A 21885-nucleotide genomic window follows, 5' to 3' on the forward strand; every position below is an offset into this window, starting at 1 on the left:
AGTTCTCCAAACTAACGCTAGACGTCAGTAGAAGAATTTCCAGAGTTTTTTTTTCCTTCTCTTGTTTTCCGGGATATAAAGTGAAACTGCAGCTGGTTCAAAACTTAGTTGTCCTGCTTTATTTTTAGTGGTTTGGTCATCAGTGGAGGCGGGAAGGTAAGAAGAGGCGAATTACTTTCTCACTGTGTTTCTGTTGAAGGGAGGGAGGGAGAGGAAGGAGACTGGAGCTCGATACTCCAAATAAAATGATCTAATGTGGACTTCGATCCGTGTTCAGCCTGACAGCTGTACACAGACTCTTATTTTGTGTACAGGGTTTACTTCAGTCTACTTCACAACCTAATATCTGCAGAGAGGCGTGATATTCAGATTAATACGTGGTTTAAGATGTAAAAGTAGATTTTATTCATTCCAGTTTATGTTCTTTTAGTGAATGTTTCTACTCCACCACAGCTGACAAAAGTCAAGTAAATGTATTGTTATTACTTTTTATTGTTGTTATTATTAAGTGTTTCCATATATTTAACACGTTTAAACATTTATAACACACTGTAATACATGTATAATCTTATAACACAATGCCATATTTGAAAATTTTAATGACTTATAGTAGTTTTTTTATGTTTCAACATTAGAATTCGAAGCGCACAAAACTTCTAATAAGTGTATAAAAAATCCATAGTAGTCTATTCAACGACTATAACAGCTGGAAGATGTTAGTGCATCGATAACAATAAAAAAATAATTAAAAAATAAAATAATAATAAAACTGGAGGCGTCAGTGTTATTTTATTTGAATATTATTGGATTCTTTCTTTCATTTGAATGATTCCATGTGTGATCCTTTAATTACGTGACATTACAGGGCTTTATGTCCTTATTACTGAACAATATCGCTGCTTTGTAGGTAAAGTTTCCTGTAATAACAATAATAATAGTTTGTCCAAAATCTAGAGTTATTTAATTTACCCCCAAAAAAGAGAATCATTTAGGCTGAAGCCACAAAATAATAAATTTTATTTCTTATATTTATTTGACATGACTTCAGTTTCCAGTATCTCTAATCAGTAGTAAATGTAATGATAGTATTGTTGAATTTATTTACATTTTTAAGGTATTGCATAAATTCATGTGCACCTCCACCGTCTCTTCCCAGATGAAAAGGTTTAGGTTTCCTTAAATATACAAACTCTGTCCAAACCATCCCTGCCTATGGGCAAACGGAATAAAACAGAAAGTGTTGTCTTAGCTCTGTTATGTTGTTGACACAGAACAGACTCCTTTGGCTAAGAAGAACCGTGTCTTTCTCTCTGTTCATTCCTGTTCAGGATGTCGGCTGTGAAGATGACTGAGGGCAGCGTGCAGGTGGAAAGCTGCAAAGCTCCACTGTTCTACAGACAAAGTGAACCTGCCACAGGAGACGCAAAGATGTCGGTTTTACTTCTGCACGGGATCCGCTTCACGTCAGAAAACTGGCTCAACATCGGCACTCTGGAGACCCTGGCCACAGCGGGCTGCCGCGCCGTCGCCATCGACCTGCCAGGTGTGAACAAACTCAGCCCTCTTCACCGCAACGAGGCAGAGTAGGAAACAGTCCAGGACCCAGATGTTCAGGGCTCCAAAAAGCCTCTTTGGTGATTTCAACATTTCCAAGTGTTTCGATAAATTACCACAAACTGTCACAGGAAGAATGCTTTCAAAGAAATTCTGCTTATATTGTCACTGTGACCTTACTGATCCGGGCCTCAGCCCTCTGTACGTTTACACAGTCGTTACTTTGTGGTTCACCTTAAGGCAAAATGTAGACAGTGACAGCCTCTGCCTTTTTTAGCCTGTGGTTGCTTATTCTTTGTCTTTAACGGTTTAACACTGACTTAACCTTTAGATTTTTGTACAGACATAAATACTTTGTCACTTTAGAGAACCTAAAGTCTACATTGATTTATCATAAATATTACGATCATAGTAAGTTTCAATGTGACCGCGTTAAAACTTTCTGAAAAAGTCTTTTCCGATGGCAAACTGCTCTATTTGTTTTTAGGACATGCAGTATCTTTGCATCGTGTCCGTGCTTTCAGTTTGCTAACCACCGAACCGACTGTTAATGGAGTCAGAAAACATAGCAGCATGGTTTCAGGTTTCAGGCCCTGCAGTCCTCTTCTTCTTCTTCTTCTTCTTCTTCTGTCTTCAGCCTCCTCTCTGTTCATCTCTCCTCAGGACTTGGTCGGTCCGCGTCAGCCCAAGGCCCGGCAGCGCTGGGGGAACTGGCTCCTGCAGGTTTCCTCAAGGAGGTGTGCGAGCAGCTGAGTCTGAGTCCGGTGGTGGTGATCAGCCCGTCCCTCAGCGGGATGTATTCCCTCCCCTTCCTCCTCCAGCACCAGGCTCTGATAAAAGCCTACGTCCCCGTAGCTCCCATCTGCACGGAAAAATTCACAGCGGAGCAGTACGGGAGTGTGAAGGTACGGTCCTGGCTCAGCCAGTGTTCCTTTGTAGCCTCCTTTACTGAAGAACTCTCTCTTTTGACAGTCCTCACTTCCTCTTTAAAGGACGAGCGGCCGTGAGTGGCATGGAGAAGCTGGATTAGGTATCTTGTCCAAGAAGGTTTCTCCATTTATTTCTTGTCCACACGCTTTCTCCACCATGTCAGTGGGAAATATTTTACTTGATTGTGAATGAGTATTTTGCATTAAAAAAATCATATTATTATGGTTAGGCTTTGCCGTTTTAGATGAATCCACTCATTGGTGGAGAACGACGACCACGACCATTAGACATAAGTGTAGCTGCAGCTAATACTGTGTATTTTTTAAATGGAGCTTTCCTGCGTGATAAGTGCTTTTACTTTCAAACGTAGTGCTGCTGGTTGTGAAAATGAGAATAGCTCTCCGAAAGAAAAATAACCCTGACGAGGCCAAAGTGAAGCCTACGCTGTAAATTTAAATAACTGTCACGTCAAACCCAGATATGTTGCTCGATGTAAACCGTTACTCTAGGTGTAGCATTCGGCTGAGGGACTAAGGATGTGGTTATCTTTGACGAGAACTCCTGGCTGCATGGCTCGACTTTGAATCCAGAAGTGTAAGGCCTACAAATGTTGCACACTTTGAAGTGAGGTGAGAAGCCAGCTGTCGCAGCGCGGTAGATGCTGTTATCTTTTAAGACCAGGAGTATCAGACCATCGTTTCTGGCAGGCAGTTGTGGCGTTGCGCGTCTGTTCACACGGAAAGTGACGAAAAAGAAAGCTGCCAAGAATAAAAAGAAGAAGGCTTGACAGGCCCCCTCCACATAGACGGCCTCAATCACAGAGTCAGGACGGCGTAAACGGTCCCCATTTGTGAAACCTGAAAACCTTGAAAGCCAACGTGTCTCAACCTCTGCTTCCTTTACTTGTACTTTTGCTCCATTCTCACCGAGATATAAACACGCAAATCAACCACATCTACCGAATATAAATACTAGTCTCTTATCTAGATTGATTTTTTTTCAACTTGAGGTAAAAAGTAGGTCATCTGCATAATCCCTTTAGCTCCGGGTTTGAATCTTAAAATGAGATGCAATGACTGTGGAAGTTATAAACCGTCTCATTTTCTCTCATTCTCAGGTCCCGGCGCTGATCGTGTACGGTGACCAGGACACTCAGATGGGAGAGGCGTCCCTGCGTAACCTCAGCAACCTGCCCGCTCACAGCGTGGTGGTGATGAAGGGAGCGGGTCACCCCTGTTACCTGGACGACCCGGACACCTGGCACAAGGCTCTCACAGACTTCCTGGATACGCTGTGAAGCTCTGTATTTGTGTGTGTGTGTGTGTAGGGGGGGGTAGGGTGTTCTCAACCACACATGATCGACTCATAGGAGCCACACAATCACATTATTCAAATCTTTTCTAATGGCAGCAGGTTTGTTCATGATTTAACATTTTTGGGAATTTGCTTCCTTGAAGAGACGACTGATGCCTTTTTTCCTGTGGGCTTTTGAAGTTACAGCCAGTAGATATAACAATATATAGTAGATATAATATAATAACGTAGATATATAATATATAGTAGAGCAAATCCACAAACGCGTTTAAAGCTGAGCTGGAAACTGGATGCAGTGCCGTGTTTACACTGCAAATGACAACAGTTACAAGGTGACCAAGCATTGCCAAAACTACGTGGAAGCGTTCCTCAAGCACTCATTGAAGTTGTTATGAACTGGTGAAATAAACATGAAGCCGGCTCACTGTCGACTAGTAGCGTGTCACGTCTGTCGCGCCGTTACAAGTGTTGGCAGTCAGTTTGTAGCTTGTGTCATTTCTCACTGAAAATGATTTGTGGCCTGCTGGTTTACACCTTTTTTTTTTTTTTTATACCAAGATAAAGTGTGTTAAATAGTGATGTACACTACCTGCTGCGTTTGTGTCATAAGCAGTCTGGTGTAGCCATTAAGATTTCATTACGGGGCGTTTCAGCTGATACAGAGAAAAAAAAACGAATGTCACGTGAGCCCAACCGAAAAACCAAAACACCACGCCATGAAATGAAGTGAAAAATATGAACATTATTTAATAACTGATTCTCTGTAATAAACAATTTGAAAATATTTTACAAGGAGTCACAGACACAATATTTTACAAATTTTGCCCTCTTCTTTTTTCTTTTGTGTTTTTTTTTCTTTTTTTTTTAGCTTCATCTGTACAAAAGAATGGAGCGACGTGGACCAGTGCCCAGAAAAGAAGGAGCTAACTCTTTCACGCACACAAACATTCACACTCACACACGTACAAGAACGCAAACAGAAAAGAATTCAAATAAAAAAAATTAAAAACATTTTGACGTCAGATCTCAAACTTATCAACAGTGCCGTATTCCTATATATATATATATATATATTATTTTTTTTAAACTTCACTTAAAATTTGATTGATTTTACTCTTTTTTTCTCTAAATGTTGCTGTTATTTTTTTTTTTTTTTTGCACACACTTGTCAAACATGGTCACATAGCACCAGACTAAAGACTACAGAATCACATACACACGTGTCTTTCCCACAGAGACGCACCAACACAGATGCAGCGAGGGCCGGGAGGGCGCTTCACCAAAACCATCCTCTACTTGACGCCCCCTCTCATTCCCAAGCTGGGCCAATTCTCTATTTACTCCTTTTTTTTTTGTTGTTGTTTTTTGGCAAAAGTATAACTTTGTCAAACCACAGAAATCAGACGCGTGCGTCCCTAGAGAAGACATCTTCCGCCGGGACGCACACGCAGACGTCACTACATCAGTTCCTCCGTGACCTTCTGTTGGACAGGTCCGTGCTGCTCTGTGGAGACCCACTCCCTGAGCTTTCCTCTAGACATCCCGCCGCTCACTAAAAACACCAGGGCAGTGGCGTCCTCGGCTCACTTCTGCCCGGCGTCTGACATCTCCCAGCTGGGCATGAATAAGTGTCATCGCATGTTTGCTCGTAGGTGTGTGTGTGCGGGTTGTGCATAATGTCTCGGTGCAGGTGCACAAAGTGTAGGCCTACATCTTGCGTGTGAGACTGTATGCGTACGGAGCCAGGAAACGAGAGGAAGTTGCAGGGGGTACATTTCCACAGGCACGTTCATTTACAGACAGTGGAAATAGGGAAATACAGACAGAATTAATGGCACAGGACAGAGACAAACTAATGCCAGAAAAGTAACTCTGCATCCAGCGTCGGAGGATGCGGGCGGGCGGGCGGCCCCCCACCCCACCCCACCCCCGGCGCCGACAGGATCCCAATCGGAAATTCTTTAACAGTCTTTTTTTTTGTTTGTTTGTTTTTCTCAGATTTGCTTTGAGCTGAGCTGCAGTTACTGTGCCAGCATGATTTGTCACATCAAAGAGTACCAACGACTGTACAGAGTGTAGATAAGGTTCAAATTGTGGTGTGAATCATCCCACCTGAGCAATACAGTGAGTTTCTGGGTGGGCGTGGACACCAAATTTAAAAACTCCCACCCGCCTTCAAGCAATTAATCAAACAGGCATCGATCAATAACTAATCATTCCAAGACGTAAGAATACAAAAGTAGAGCTCACTATACTTACTGCATAACACCAAGAAAACCCAGGGGAGTGAATATTGTGGGGTCTATTTGCGTGTGTGCGTGGGGTAGAGGGTACATGGGGGGGTATCAGAGCTCCGCATTGTGTAACACTAAGGCATTTAGAGAGGCTTTGTTAACTATGTTGCATTGAAACACAAAAACACTGATGATAACTACACATTCTTTCCTCTGCTCCCGTATTTCAGCAGCAGACTGATAGTTAACGATCTTTTTGTTGCAGTGAAATTTTTTTCTTTTTTTTTTCTCCTCAGCAACACTGGATTCTGTCCGTAACAACACGTGAACGGGAACACACAGCGACGCGAGCACGGCTGCAGTCCCCCACACACTCCCGTTTAAAAGACATTCCCTTTGAGGGCGTGAACTAAAACGCACATACATCCACACACAAAACACGCACGAGTTCAGGCAGAGCTGTTGCAGTCAGGTGGCCCTAAAGACGCTCTATGGCCAGTTAGTCGCTGTATGCTGATAGTGTATCGTAGCTCTATGCATGGCTTTGTAAAGGAACGGTATAGTAACTCCATACGGTGACAGTCGGGTGGCTCTGGAGGAGTACAGCAACGACGGCCGAGAGGGTTTATACATTAAGCTGAGCCGGTCAGTGTGATGGCTCGGTGTAAAGCTATTTTTCTATAGCCAACAGACTCGGTGCCCAAAGCCTCAAAGATGGCTGCGTTATAAAGGTACTATACGGTAGCTCTACTCTTACACGGCCGGTGCGTTCCAAAACAAAGTGCATCAAGGCACTATGAAAACAGAGCGGCTCCTAAACATGGGAGTCTAAAATGACTTTTCACACATGGCAATGATCAAAGGACGAACTGTGATGGATTACAACCAGACTACTGCTGCACGTGATCACCATATTTAGTGGCCTCTTCTGCACTTTTGTTTGAAATGTTTGATAAGCCCCTATCCCCCAGCAGCGAATGGTTATTTGGAGTTTGAACAGCATCAGTCAAAGGTAATGCAAGCCCCAATAAAAGAAGAGAGAGAGAGGAAAAAAAAACAACGATTAGCCACCCGTAAAAATGAAAAAAAAAAAAAAAAAAAACCCACCTGGAACTACCATGAGGCAGAGATCTTGGTGTGTATGCTGTGTGACAGAAGTACAGCACATTTACAAATCGTGACTAGGAGCAGTAGTAGAGGTCGATGGAGAAGCCTCATGAGGATTGGCACAGGTGAGTTTTCTCATCAGAGTGCACAGGGATTCTTTTCTTTTTTTTTTTTTTAAACATCAGTCTAAACCCAAGGCCTGAACTGATCATTAAGAAGAGTACAACACGACATCAACAATATTCCCGCAGCGACTGAACACTGATTCATATTTTACAGCCTTGGTTGACCTTAAATAGTAACTGCGAGGAGAAATACTTGAATAAATGTGATTACCGTCATTAATAACAATGATTTCCAGTAGACGTCTTTTAAAAGCGTTCATCTGCACAACATGAGTCAGCATTCAGCTGCGGGAAGTCTCCTCTTCCTCTCACGGTTTATCCTAAATCTAAATCCGCTTCGTGTTTTGGCTACAAAAATAAGACCACATGAAAGTATATCTCATTTTGGCAAGTAGATATAGCGCGATAAATGAATTCATGTCTTTTTAAGTTAACACTTAACAACTTCCTTTTCAAATGAAAACCTAAATATACTGTTAGTCTGGAAATACTCATCACTTCAGCAGTTTATACTTGACATTTTGTATACTTGACAGTTCATTTTTTGTTTTTTCTGTTATTTTCTTCTACGGTTGTTATAAGTGGCTGAATGGTCCGCAGCCTCTCACCAGAGGCGAATGACAAGAGTGGTGAGACTCGGAGATGGACGCGCGGAGAAGGAGGAGAAGTCTGTCTGACAGACAGAGGCGAAGGCCGACAGACGACCTTTCTCTAGTCTATATGCAGTGGGAGGTCTGTGATGAGCCGTCCTTCTCCCCCCCTCCTTTGTCAGGACGGCGGAGATGGTGAGGAGGTCATGGGAGGCTTGTTCTCTCTTTTCTGACGTTGCCTCTGATGATCCAGGTGGCGTGACACCACCCGCTCTTCCTGCAGATGAAGGCTAACTTGCTGAGGACATACACGTCCCACAGTTGTCACTAAGCGACACAGACTGAAGCGAGCTGGGTAGCGCGGCACTCAGGGCTTCCAACTTGCTGTGATGTGAAGTCCCATTATTACCTATGACTATACCGGGGGGAGGGGAGGGGCTGAGGGGCACGGTAGTAGGGGGGAGAAGGGGAGGGGGCTTTAGGGTGGGGCCGAAGGCTCAGGAGGGCTAAAAGGAGGATAAGTGCAGGAAAATGGAATTAAAGTAGTAAAGAGTGAGCGTGAGGACTGATGACGGGAAAAAGCAGAAGGAGCTGAATCAGCAGTAAAGTGTAAATGGACGGACGGAAGGAGTGACCTCGCCCGCAGTCTGACGTGTTCTCCTGCAGAAGAAAGAAACATAGACATTTGTTACCTTTTAAAATGCCGCATGTCAATCAAAAACTGTTAATTAGCCCTCCGGTTCATTTCTATGAAGTTGGCTGGATTATATATTTAAAATACATAATATTAAATTACATATTACCAATAGAGCTGATCAATATCCACTCAATCAACATTATTTTATACAGAAATAGTGTCGCAGGTACATGATTTGTGCACCAGGGGGCGCTGAGAAACCCTTTCAAGAGTCAAACGACAATAAGGCTTGTAGTCAGGTATTTATAAACCACATGTAGCCTTAATACGATGTTTTAATTCATGACACTTTTCTTATTCAAAATTTTGCTTTGTAAAAAATCTCCCCACAATTAACAATGGCACTGATTTACAAGCTCAAATCTTAAAAAAAAAATCTTGAGGCTATGACTCATGAGAACAACTACATGATATAATGTAACATATTATTTGAATTAAAAGATTAAGCCAATTTTCACACTGTAAACTAACCCCCAGGACAGACCAAACTCAACAGGGTCTGAAAAACCAGGAGCTGGTGGCTGCACAGCAAACAGGAATGAGACAAATACTTGTCAACTACGTATGACTCATTAGGGAGTAAATGCTGACTCATCGCACGGCTCTGATGTTGTGATATCTGACAATCTTACAGCAACGTTATTGTCGAAGCAGGTGGAGGGTCCTTTTCGATAGCGCGCCACTGGCATTTCTTCACATGGATTTTCCTCCTTGACTGAAAATGGACACATTTAAGGAAATATTTCATCGTCGGTCAGGACACTGACTCCTAGAGATGCAAACGGCCATCATGATAAAAATAACCCTAAAATGAAGAGTGATGTGTGGTTATATAAAGAGTTACAATCTAGACCAGAGAGTGTGTGCTCTTCAGTGTCAGCTGGTGTACAATGTGGTAAAAAGGATACACTCCTCCACGTCCTGGGACAGCTTCTCTATCTCACAGGTGTTGCACGGCATCTTTTCTGCTACCACAAACAGCAAGTTGGTGTTGTTTATCCTCTTGGCATGAATCAGCCTGCAGAGAAATAGAGGAAGGGAGAGGGAGAGAGCTCCGTCAACAACCCCCCCCTCTCTGCTCGCTTACATCACACACTCATTTGCTAATGGATCAGTGAGATTCATGAGACAGTCTTATAAGGCTCATTTAGCCAATGATATGACCATTTCATTAAAGCTGATATGGCTTAATCATCAGCGGAGTTTATTAACTCCGACCGAAAGATGAATCTGTCTTGCTAATTGTGTCTCTGTCACAGCGTGATTCTTCGCTGTGTTTATGTGTGGGCGCATGCATGCGTGATTAGGCGAGTGCTTTGTCATGCGTACAGACCTGGAGCAGTTACCACAGTCTTGCAGTATGTTGTAGGAGCTGGTGAGATTACTTAAGTAGTACTGCGTCTGGATCATTACACAGCTCCTCTCTTTAGAGTCGATTCCATCTGCATCCACCTCATCTGCAGCGAGACACGAGGAGACACTTGTCACTTCAGCTGATTTATAAGATGTGATTTTGAAAGTGATCCCTAAGGATATGCTCGTATATCTCTACACTGAAACAAAGCTATAAAACCCCTCCGTGTCATCAGTCCTATACATATTTAAAAAGAAAGTAAACTGTTGCTGAATTACACTGATTGGACATAACATTATGACCATCTTCCTAATATTGTGTAGGTCTCCCTTGTGTCTCAAAAACAGATCAGAGAATCAGAGAATGGACATGGGTCCACTGAGGGTGTCCTGTGGTGTTGTTGGTGGGGGTCTTTGAGGGGAGGGGCCTCTGTGGATTATCCCACAGATACCTGATCAGTTTGGGATATAGTCAACAATGGGGTGTCTGGTCTGGTCTAGGTGGGTGGTACATGTGTCTAAGTAACATCCACATGAATGCCAGGTCCAAAAGTTTCCCAACTGTCACAAGATGGTCAGCGGTATTTATGTCTGTCAGTGGTTTTAATGTTGTGGCTCATCGGTGTATATCTGCTGCCAATTCATTTAATTTAAAGCCTGTTTCTGATTTTTGTTTGTGAACTGCAAAGCTTGGTGTCTGAAAATTGTAACTGAACAAAACAAGTAAAGCACTGGATGAACACTCATTGATTTGAGGTCCTGTTTTCACTCACCTGTGACAAACCAACTGTGATAAGCCAGTCCATATATGAACTGTTGGAACAGGGACCTGTGGAGACAAGAGGTGTCAATATATATTTGGAATAATTATAGGACAACACAATGGAGTCATTGATTACTGTCCTTTTATCAATGGGCAATAACAATGACATTTTACAAACAGAGCTAAAATGACCTAACTCTAGAAATAACATCAGACATACTGCTCTGATGCTGAATCCTGCACCTCTACCAAACCATCTTTAAACCAGGTGCTGTTACAACCACATGCTGGTCCAGTGTGATTTTAGATGACCAGCCAGGTCGTGGAGTGTTCTCCAGGTACCCGCGTGGGTTTTCCTCCCACGTGTTAGCCCGAGGCAATCTGACCCAATGAGAGCTGGGACAGGTCCCAGTAGCCCCTTGTGACCATCTAGATGATCAGCAATAACAGATAATAGATAGATAGATGGTTGAAGGTTTTCTTCAAACGAACATGACACAAAGAATGCATGGAAGGGAATAACCCTCCATACCAGCAGGTGGCAGGAGTCTGTACGCATCATTCAAATCTGGATATGCTACTATGAGCTGGGATATAAACTCTGACTGTATATACTATGGACAAACCCATCGTGATTCTGAACCTCAAAAATGAAGTGGGTGGAGCCCGCGGGGGTCATGTTGGATGAGCTTTGCTCCACCCACAGGCGGATATGTGTGTGTGGCATTGACTGTGGACAAACCCATTGTGACGTCACCCATTGGACCCTCCGCTACCAGTTAGCTCAGTCTACCGTTGGTCACTCAGAGCGGGAACGCCCTTAATTATGCAGAATTTTAATCCTTAATAAAACTTAAACGAACGAATTAGAAAAAGATTCACTCCCCGTACAGTTGTCACGAATAGTAAAATAAACCATCGAGACCAAAACCATTTTTTGAGCCAGGCTGTAAACATGTTTAATAATGCTGTAAAGTTGGGCTTTTGTTGAGGGTCTTTGGGGACCAGTCACTTGATGAACTGCAGTTTTTTGCACTTGTGCTTCACCGCTCAGACCTGGAGGTTGCCGTCTGGATATAAAGACGTTAGGAGGAGCTGAGACAAACCGTCACACAGAGCCGGTCTGTCTTGAATAATGCAGATCAGTTGCTTTGAAGTTTATTCATTCCCAGATGATCATGTCACTGTGAAAATATTTAAGCTTTCTATCTACAAGCCCTTTAAACTTTGGCATTTTGTTTCCTTTACTAGATTTTCTTCAGTTTGTGAATGTATGTACAAATCTTACCATGCAGCAGCTGATGTCCACCATGCCACGTTTACAAAATCTGCAATTGTGGGCTATGTACACAGAGGAAAAGTAAAAGAAGAGTATGAACAGATGCTTTTTAAGAAAAAAAAACTCAAATATTCATTGGTGTCTCTATGTGTCAGTCTTTAGTTTCAACACGTGTTATTGCATATCTTTGTTTGTTCTCACCACAAACACTCCTCTGGGTGCAGCTCCAGCTTCACTGTTTGGCACCCGCTCGCACACCGACTGGTAATCAAATGACCGCTTGAGGTTGTAGAAGGAGTTGTTGTAGAGAGCGTGCATCAAGTAGGGGTCAACATCACTGAAGAACATGCCCGCCTGAGAAGATAAGAAACGCTGGTCAGGCTCAGAGTAGAGATTAGAGAGAAGCTATGATCGGTGTGAAAATTAATTCATTATCTTCACCTTGTTCCAGTCATCCTTCTGATTGGACATGATCAGGAATCCACCATCATCTATTAAGTAGCACAGGAGATCCTGCACATGGACACAGAGACAGACCGTTAATTGGAAGTATTGGGGAAATATATTGGGACGAGGAAGGTCCAGCTGAGAACAGGAAGTAATCATAATTAACAGCAATGCTTACATCAGTGTTGGCTTCGCAGTCCATTTCACAGACTCTGTTTGGGCCACACTGTCACAGAGAAAAGCAAAACAAATTCAGCAAAATCGTAAGAGCATTTATTGAAACGTAGTCGTCATGGTTTATTTATATCATATATAAAATAATAAAAATATTTTACCGTATTTGAGCTTTGACGGTTGTCTGTATGGTTGGTGGCAAGAATCTTGAATTTTTCTGTCCACACTTCGAGGTCTAGTTTCACTCCAACAACTGAGGAGAAACAGAAGTTAGACAAAGAAATTCATTACGATTCAAAAGGCACAAAATAAAAGCACAGATGCACATTGAGGCACAATTAATCGTTGCAGAGCACGAAAAACACAAAGAGACTAAATGACAAACAGAGACGTGTAATTATCCCGAAACACTTTCTTCAACATCTGTCATTAAAAGGATTTTGTTTCCCATTGCAGAAGTGAGCCCACCTGCGGGTTTGATGGTTTTCCCTCCTATTGTAATCTCCAGAGCCGTGCTCACCAGAATACCAATGGTGTCATTTCCTTGGTTGAGGTTCAGCAGCTCGTCCCCGTCTGCAAAAAAGGAAACAAATATAGAAACAATCCAGGAGGGTGGGTGGTTTAAAACAAAGATCCACGCTATTACGAGACTCCGTGTGAGTTGTATAAGCCAAGACTAAGAGCATCATTCACCTGCTCGATAAGGCGCTCGGAAGATGTAGCCCTTGTTGTCGAGACTGCGGCGGTAATAGCTGGCATTAAACGGCTCAGGGTCCTCCTCCCAGGTTTCTGCAGCCCTAAGATTTAAGACCAGAGATAACAGAGCTGTAAATTCCTGCTGTATGAGTCTCCTGCTACACCTTTCACACAATGTGCCACTTTAACAAAGTGACAACCATAAGAGAAACACGAAGCAGACACACAGCCTTGAGGGAGAGTGCACTTACTTGTTGGGAAACACTCTTGTTATACCACCATCTGTTGCTGCAAACACAGCCAGGAAGCCGTATCTAAATGTCAGGACGGATAAAGGACAGAGGCAGGCTTCAAATCTAAAACTTATTTCAACAAATCCCAAAACGTGCTCCTCGTGCTGATGCCTGGTCCTACTCACGTGTTCAAATCTTTATTCTTCCACACTTTCTCCACCAACTGTCTAATGATGCCAGTGTCCAGAATCAGGTTGTGAAGAAGCAAATTGTCACCTATTAGACAGCATGAGAGTTAATTAAATCCAAACACACAAAGGTGAACTGTAATGCATCCATATACGTATAATATAGCACCAATGAAAGCTGATAATACTAATAATTAACAAGGTTTTTGGATATACTTTTACACCAATGCACCCAGAACACGACTGACATTACTCTACATTTTCCTTAACTAAAACCAACAAAACTCACATTGTTTGGAGTCTGGTGTCACCTTCTCCATAAGAGCAATGAAGTTGAGCAGGAACTCAGTGTTGTTGTTGGACAGTTCCAGGTCATTGCAGTACTCCCTGTGGAACAGACAAGGCCGCTTAGCTCAGAGGAAGAACTTGTACTCTCACTTGTGCCTTACAGAGGGGACGCACAACACACAGGGTGGAGATGCATGGACCCGTACACATGTGACTTGATGCTACTGTGAGCAGCAAAAGTGGACTGGACAAAGGCAAAGACAGTGATTTCATCAGTGTTTCAGAGTTCAGGTTGCAGCTGAAGACTACAACCATTAAAAAACAAAAACAAAAAAAATGAATAATACAGCACATGCCAGCTAAAGCTTTTGGTTTTATTGTTTGCTTGCTGCCCAATATGCAGTATCCGGTGTAGTATTCCCTATGTTACATTGAACCAAATGTATTTGTGTAATTCAAACATGCAACACCACATTAACAACATGCATAGAAGGTCTAATGAGTCTTGGGTATTTTGTTGTAATGTGTACAAAACTAATCACGTTAAAAAAAAAAAAAAAGTCACTATTAGCGTACACACACACACACACACACAGAATGAAACCAGCAACTTCCAAACCGTGCAACTCAAGATCACAAGAGATATAAAAGTTGAAATGTGGAGAGGTAACAAAACCAAACAAGAGATGTGCGCACAAGACCAAAAACGGATGACGATCAATGACAGCAAGCATTTCACGCGCAGGGCTACCTGGGAGCAATGAATACATGTCCTTCAGACTCAAAACTGTTTGGCAGCAGTGATTCAAAATCTGCAACAGAAAGGGGAAGATTATCCAGGAAGAGCAGTGGGCAGAGCAGTGGGGAGTTGTGGGTAAACAGCAGCTGTTCTTCAGAGGTGCAGGGACGCAGGAGGGAGTTTACCATAGCAACACTGAGGTATCATGGGAACACTAGCGTTAGCCAATATGGTGCCTAAAATGGAACCTGACTCTCAATGGACGACTGCTTTTGTTTCACAAGCACTCACACCTTTTGTTTCGTTTTTGTTCGTTCGTCAACGATTCTCCGATTTGTCTCTGTTCAATCTGACACATTTTGGACGTCTGAGAACTGACTTAACCCCGACGTGGTTCGTCAGGAAGCAAGTTCTCAGACAGATGACCCACAGTGAGTGCTCTTATTTCAGGCAGGCATCAACATGGCCAACTATTGCACGGGAGGTGAGTGAAGGTCCTGATGGAAGAGGTCACCCCTCAGACTGGCAGGGGAGAGGACGCAGACAGACACACAATCGGAGGAAATGCATAACACTGTGAAGGGCATGTGGAAGGGCAACTTCAGTTAATCTACCGCAGACAAAAGAAAACACAAAAAATATCAACCCATCACCATTAAAGCCTAGAGCAGTGAATCCAACGTGCCATTTTCTCATTAGGTGGTGACCTGTAACTGTGTACAGCAGGTAAATATTCATTTAGACGGCTAAAATAGAGTGCCCAGGTAGTTTTCCGCCCACAATGCCATGCACATCCGGGGTCAGGTTTACTGAGGAAGTGTTTGGTCGTGCCCCTGGCAGTCTGAGGGGTGAGGAGGGAGGGAGACAAGCTGATGGAGACAGGGAATACAGAGGGACGACATAGGAGTCAGGCGCCATGCCGAGCGGCACCCTGACACCTGACAACATGGGAGGACCTGGGTGGGCAGGACACAGCTCAGCCCCGTGGGGTCGGTCTGCAAGTTTCAGTGTCTCCAGCTACAGATGGCCTAGCTAACAAACAACAAGACTTTTATATACATGACGTTATTACGTTAAAATATTATGACCACTATTTACTCTGACGTATATAATACAGCTCCATGTATGTGCTGGTACATTGTTACATGTGAGGCTAATGTTTCCATTACCGTGTGTACTTTCCTACATTATCAAAACATAAATTAAATCTTTAACTTTATGCAGAGCTCAATATGTCTCAAACTGATCTCGTTCTCGACCTAAAAGGAGGGATCTTTTTAAACGGCATACCTAGGCCCTGGCGTCAGAATTAGCTTTTAACACATTTATGAGAAAAAAGAGAGCGAGAGAGAAATGGAGGAGGAAGACGAGGAGAGAAACATGGCCAAAGAAAATGGCAAGAGAGTGAAAGACAGATTTAGAGAGAAGAGGCAGACACGACGCTACTGGAGTTATCTACAGAAGGAGAAAGATTGAGGTGGGGGGAGAAAAATTACAATTTTAACGGAAAACATGAGTATCTGTCTTTCTTGAGTACAGTGGGTGTTTTTATATGTTTATTTTTTTTATTATTTTGCTTCTGGAGCAACAGATATGTGGAGAGGAGGGTGAGGTTAGGGACTGGAGGAGCTGTTGTGAGAGATGTGGGATCTAAGCTGCAGCAGGAGGGTGAGGAAGAGGGAGAGGAGGAGGGATAAAGGGAGGAAAGGGTGGGGAAAGAGGAGGAAAAAGGGAGGAAATCCTGGAGGCAAGACGGGCAGGAACAGAGGCAAGCAGGCTGGGACAGGTGAGGGGAGGGAGGGAGGGGGTAGCGAGGGAGGTTTAGGACGAGAGGGGTGGGAAGGAGGAGGAAGCGGTAGGGAGTAGGAAGTAGAGGTAGGGAACGTGGACCAATATGGAGTATACTTGCCCTTGGTGTATGGCACTGTGTGGATCCATCAGAGAAGGAGTGAGCAAGAAAAGAAACAGGGGATCGGGTGGGAAGGGGGGATCACAGACAATATTTTATTCAATTACTATTTGAATAAAAATATTGTTTTCTTGAAAGAAAGAAACCAATTAAAGTCAAACAAGACAAGAGAGGAAAAAGAAATGAAGAGCAAACATCTTATTTGCAAAAGCAAACGAGGAAACGGAAAACCAACGGAAGAAAGGAAAAACTGTAAAGGACATTAACTGTAAGAGATAATAATAATAATAATGGCAGAACAAAAAAAAAGAATTAAAAAAAAAAGTAAATCACCAGGAAAAGAGGGAGTAACAAGGTCTGGACAAAGAAAGAATGAGAGAGACAACATGTGTCCCCATTCAGACCCACAAAAACCCAAACTCCCACAATTGACAAGCCAGTGTCCGAGGCCATGTGGGAGTTTATCTGTCGAATGATTCCAAAGCTGAGAAACATCTCACACAGACAAACGGAAAAAAATAAAAAAAAAATAAAAGAAGAAACACAAACACATAACAGAAGGAAGAAAATCCCCAAATCATAGAACTCATGATAAGGAGTGAAAAGCATGCGTGTTTTCACAGGTTTTCAGAACATCAAATACTTGAAACACAGACGCTTCAGAATCATTACTTGGTGGAGAAGAGGCGAGAGCATTTGGCAAAAAAAATAATAGTACAGAGGTCACCATTATTTTCACCTGAGTAACACAGTAAAACCACAGCTTTCACCTTTCTGTCAGTTCAGTTATTTTTTTCTTCAGCCAGTGTGAAGAAAAAACATCACCATTTTACAGCACAGCATGGAGACAGGAGGGAACGGGGGCAGAGGAGGAGTCGGAGAGGACTCGGGTATGATCCTGCCTATCAGAGGGCGTACAGGAGGGAGGACGGGGCAGGAGAGGGGGGAGGGGGAGGGGGCAGAGCGGCTGACTCTGCTCGGACACGCCCTATGATGATGTTGGAGACCCAGGATAACGGACTGAATAAGAGCGCAAGGTCATATTTAGGAGAGAGAAGAGAGGAACGAGAGAAAGAGAAGAGGAGGCAGAGAGAGAAAGATGCTGGGTAGTCCCGAGAGTACTTACACTGCACCTGAAGGATCTGGTCACTTAGGTTGGCCTTGATGTGGTTCTCACTATATGTGGGGAGAACCAACCCTAGACTGAGGAAACAAGGCAGACACGCGAAATCAGTAGCATGTAACGGGAGCACATGTTAAAACGCACACGGGCAGGTGGGCGGGGAAGTCAGCCAGTAAGAACTAGTTACTGGAGGACCAAAACCTCTCAGCAAATTACAATAAGGCTGGACAATTAAAATAAGGATGAGGACATTTATTTGTCGCTGTATTTCTACAAGAATGGAGAATTATGTCGGAACACATATGTCCACACACAACATTCATCTCCACATGACAACAAAACCAATAATAAAAAAGTATTTAAATGTGTAAAAGTGTCTGTTAAAAAGTGTTTAAGCTAAGCGGTTTATGAGGTAAAGTCAGACAGTGTGGCAGGTGTGGCAGACCCTGTGGAAAGTCTGGGAAGTCATCCAGGTCATGGTTGATGTAAAACAAAGGCTAAAACTCGACCTGTGTGATGTTCTGTGAAGACATTTCACTACAATCAGCTGAAAAAGAAAGCACCTGTGAGAGCAGAGAGAACCAACCACAAGACTAAAACTGTTCCACTGTGACTGGCGCCTCCAGTAACTATTACACATAGTTATTGGAGCTATTACTAATTCAACTGTGGGATCTCAGTTTGTGGCGCTGTTACACTGGACTGAATTTCTCTGATTGAGCCTAGCTTCCCCGTCAGAATAATAGAAGCATATGTCAGTACAACACAATCCAATTCAGTAGCACAATAAACCTTGTGAACTGGGATGATAGTATAAAGTTAAAGTTAAAATAAACCCCCAGTGTCACCAGTCCTATGAGTCACAAACACTACTCTACTGCTAATATAGGACACATACAGTGAGTGTGTAGAGCTTAAATGTTTCACTAGCAACTCATAACAGTGACACATCCGGATTCTTAAATACACAGGAATTTCCCATCGAGTGCAATATTAATAGAACTGTGTAGAAAAAGTCTGATATGGACTGCGCCTGGAGGACCAGGCAGGCTGCCAGCAGATTTAATAATAAAAACACAAACACAAATCAGACATTTGTAGAACTATTGAATATAATAAAGTGTCATTTGTGAAGCGCTGCCTTGAGGAAATGCCACTATGATGCACCATATAATGCAACCTTACATGTTCAACCATGTCTTGGCATGAATAAACTATGCAATTAACACGTGCTTAAAGGACCGTTGAGGGCTTTTAATGAGTAATCAGCTGTGCTTTTTTTCCCAGTTGTGTGATACATGGAAGCTACAGCTCACCAACACTGTCTGTTGATGAGTAACATCTGTCATCTTTGAGTTAAAACAGACAAATGGTAGGTATGAAAGTTCACTCACAGGCTTAAATCGTGTCAGTCTTTTTTGGTCTGAAGGTCACGTGGTGCATACTTGATTTCAAACCTACCTGTAATCTGTACCCTCCACCGGTGTCCATGTGTACGTCCGCATGGCCTCGTCTATGTACCTCTGTCGGCCAAACCACAAACAGGCCGTGATGAGTAACCTTGTCACATCCTCGGAGCATATTTCCTCCCGTAATTAGAAACGCTAAACATACTGAACATACTAAACATACTGAGCGACTCAGATTCTAACAGCACCATTCAGGAAGGTGCTACACTGGATCATGATTGAGTCTCATATATTGATGACTTGCCTCATCAACTGACTTAATGAGCGTCTTGATTTTTCTTTGCCCTGATTTGCCATCAATCATCTGTCGGCGGATCTAAAATGCAAGAGAGAGAGAGGAGCTGCAGTGTGAGAAGGCATATCGATACACAGAAATGGAAATACAAGTTACAGATAAAAATATTAAATATATATGAAAAGGTGATGGTCATTATGTTTCAGGGTGTTGTTTTTTTTTACCTCCTCCTTGTTGCTGTCCTCCAGTTCTGCATCCAGAAAGTCCAAAGTGACAGGCTCTCGGAAGTTAATGATCTGAAAAGAAGGAGAATGCAGAGGAAGATGGAGGGATGGTGGTGGTGGGGTGGGGGGATGAACATCAGTTGAGCAGGAACACGATTCAGACTCAAAATGAGAAAACTGAATAGACGGTGAGAGTGTTCATAGTGGAGCCTACCTTGGGTCGTAGGTTGGGATGCAACAGTACGTAACCATTAGGATCAGTGGCAAAGGTGTAGCCATTAGCGCCGAGCTGTGTAGCATAAGAGTGAACCGAGAAGTTGCTCGATTAATAACATCAGTAGTCATTAATTAAATCACACCACCACTGGTACTAAACGTAAACCATGCTCACTCTGTATGTAGGCGTCTTCTTTTTGATTTCGTTGATTGCAATGTCCACACCCATGACTCCAAGGATGAGCTGGTTCTGTACGAAGAGGACGTAAAGTAGCTGTGAGTATTTTATCCACACGCTCCTGTCGGCTTGAGAGAATCGCGCGGAGCTGGTAGTTATGCTCTGAGCATGCTAATAGCATCTGTGTGCCGTCTCAGACTGCAATCTGATTACGTCCATATGTTCGCACTCTATCTTAAACCGAGTCTGTCTGCAGCAACATCGCTGCTTTAAGCCTGTGTGATAAGCTCAGAGTAAATACTTTGGTCATGGATCCTGAAAGCTGGATGCGTCTGCGCTCACTGGGTGTTAGCAGATGCCACAGACGAGACGCTGTGGTGTCTGTTGTTACCTCAGGGGGGAGGTGTTGCCTAGAAGAGCAGCAGCAGCTAGGTGGACATCATTACAAATGATTGATGATGGCCAACAGCAGGAAAGAGAGTAAAAATAAAACCTGAAACCCTCCTATAGCCTCACCCACCTGGATGACAATAAAAATGCAGTTTTTCCATAATAATACTGATGAGCTGGACTATAAGTCAAATTTCCTGCTGTGTAGGTGAAGGTTGAAGCTATTTTAAGCTCCTCATCTTGTGTTGACTGTGTTGTTTTTACCCGAGAGCTCACAACATCAGCAGTGAGATTGAAGACTGGCATCGTCCCAGTGATGACGAGGCCCAAACCCTGATAAAACATACAGAAATCCAAATTTAAAACGAACTTTAAATAATATATATTCATCGCACAATTGCCATTCAAGCTAATATACACATAAATCTGCACTGACAGTGGCGCTGACAGTCCACTAATAAATCTGTAGGAACTCTTTCAGAATGATAAACCGTGAAGGTCACACAAAGTGTCTGAAACTCTTCGCTCACCAAAGCGTCCTGGTAGACGTTCGTCCACTGCACCTGCTTGGCCCTAGGCCCAGCCAGCACCATGGGACGACCCAGGACATCCAGGTACTCCTGCAAAAAAAAAAAAAACAGACACGCCACCGTGAGCGGCCACTGTAAACACACACGTAATCAAACAGACATTTATAGTCCATGTCATGTGCCGGCATTAAAAGCAAAGAGCTGGGAGAGCCCTCCAACACTCATCTGTCATAAAACTATAAGACCCTGACCGGCCTCGTCTCCGTCACCGCATAAACCAGCGGGCCACCGGCAGTAGCAGCATCCCGGCCCTGCCGAGTCATAAAGCCCCCAGTCCTGAGCCACTCAAGGCCGTTTTTCATCATTATGAAGGAGCTATTAAAAACACATTAGAGGTGTCAATGGCACGACGTGCAAACACGCCATTCTCCCAGAGGCTCTACTGTCAACACTTGCACTGTGAGAATGTCCCACAGCGATCGTGAACTGGGGTGAAGGGTTAAGTCCACGAGCAATATATCATATTCACTATATTCTTTTGTTCTCTGGAGACACCTCGTACAGCAGCTGAGATGTCTTTTTTTTTTTTTTTCGGTAAATAACCTATTGATCCATGTCATTTTGGAGATGTGTAATTGGCAACGTGACATGAGAAGGGACCACGCAGTGGAAGAAGGAAATCATGCCGGGGTAGAAGACGATCACAACGCGAGCCTGCGGTGCCTTGTTATTGTACAGACATTTTATAATTAAAGTGACTGCGTACACTCGCACCAACATTTACATCAGCTCCGAATTCCTTCTCGCCATCCCATTCAGCTGACGGAGAGACAAAAAGCCTATCTTTAGGTATCAGCACAATATAATCAAATGTAAAATCAGGATCAGCAGAAAGCGAGC

The 21885-nt window shown here is 43.3% G+C and overlaps 2 protein-coding genes across 5 annotated transcripts in view; one reads left to right on the top strand and one right to left on the bottom strand.

Moving 5' to 3' along the window:
* Positions 1 to 4582, top strand: abhd14b (abhydrolase domain containing 14B). The gene is made up of 4 exons (XM_047584228.1): positions 1 to 156; positions 1329 to 1543; positions 2218 to 2459; positions 3602 to 4582. The coding sequence occupies exons 2-4, from the start codon at positions 1330 to 1332 to the stop codon at positions 3779 to 3781; spliced, it is 636 nt and encodes a 211-aa protein (XP_047440184.1). The 5' UTR covers positions 1 to 156; position 1329; the 3' UTR covers positions 3782 to 4582.
* cacna2d2a (calcium channel, voltage-dependent, alpha 2/delta subunit 2a) overlaps positions 4521 to 21885 on the bottom strand; it is a 146110-nt gene continuing 128745 nt past the window's right edge. For 3 of the 4 annotated variants that reach the window (XM_047584226.1, XM_047584224.1, XM_047584222.1), the window contains 25 exons: positions 20986 to 21075; positions 20720 to 20788; positions 20063 to 20137; positions 19886 to 19960; positions 19672 to 19743; positions 19457 to 19528; positions 19205 to 19266; positions 17747 to 17823; positions 16621 to 16635; positions 14724 to 14784; positions 13974 to 14071; positions 13682 to 13772; positions 13515 to 13577; positions 13261 to 13364; positions 13036 to 13140; positions 12729 to 12820; positions 12572 to 12619; positions 12388 to 12459; positions 12148 to 12300; positions 11956 to 12008; positions 10678 to 10733; positions 9885 to 10008; positions 9460 to 9569; positions 9184 to 9266; positions 4521 to 8514 (listed from right to left, as the gene is read on the bottom strand). In XM_047584226.1, the coding sequence (XP_047440182.1) occupies positions 8392 to 8514; positions 9184 to 9266; positions 9460 to 9569; positions 9885 to 10008; positions 10678 to 10733; positions 11956 to 12008; positions 12148 to 12300; positions 12388 to 12459; positions 12572 to 12619; positions 12729 to 12820; positions 13036 to 13140; positions 13261 to 13364; positions 13515 to 13577; positions 13682 to 13772; positions 13974 to 14071; positions 14724 to 14784; positions 16621 to 16635; positions 17747 to 17823; positions 19205 to 19266; positions 19457 to 19528; positions 19672 to 19743; positions 19886 to 19960; positions 20063 to 20137; positions 20720 to 20788; positions 20986 to 21075 (2043 nt within the window). In that variant the 3' untranslated portion in view covers positions 4521 to 8391. The remainder of the gene's footprint in view (positions 8515 to 9183; positions 9267 to 9459; positions 9570 to 9884; positions 10009 to 10677; positions 10734 to 11955; positions 12009 to 12147; positions 12301 to 12387; positions 12460 to 12571; positions 12620 to 12728; positions 12821 to 13035; positions 13141 to 13260; positions 13365 to 13514; positions 13578 to 13681; positions 13773 to 13973; positions 14072 to 14723; positions 14785 to 16620; positions 16636 to 17746; positions 17824 to 19204; positions 19267 to 19456; positions 19529 to 19671; positions 19744 to 19885; positions 19961 to 20062; positions 20138 to 20719; positions 20789 to 20985; positions 21076 to 21885) is intronic. The other variant, XM_047584223.1, reaches the window with a different exon arrangement.

Source organism: Mugil cephalus, chromosome 4 (genome assembly GCF_022458985.1).
Source record: "Mugil cephalus isolate CIBA_MC_2020 chromosome 4, CIBA_Mcephalus_1.1, whole genome shotgun sequence".
NCBI classification, from domain to species: Eukaryota; Metazoa; Chordata; class Actinopteri; order Mugiliformes; family Mugilidae; genus Mugil; species Mugil cephalus.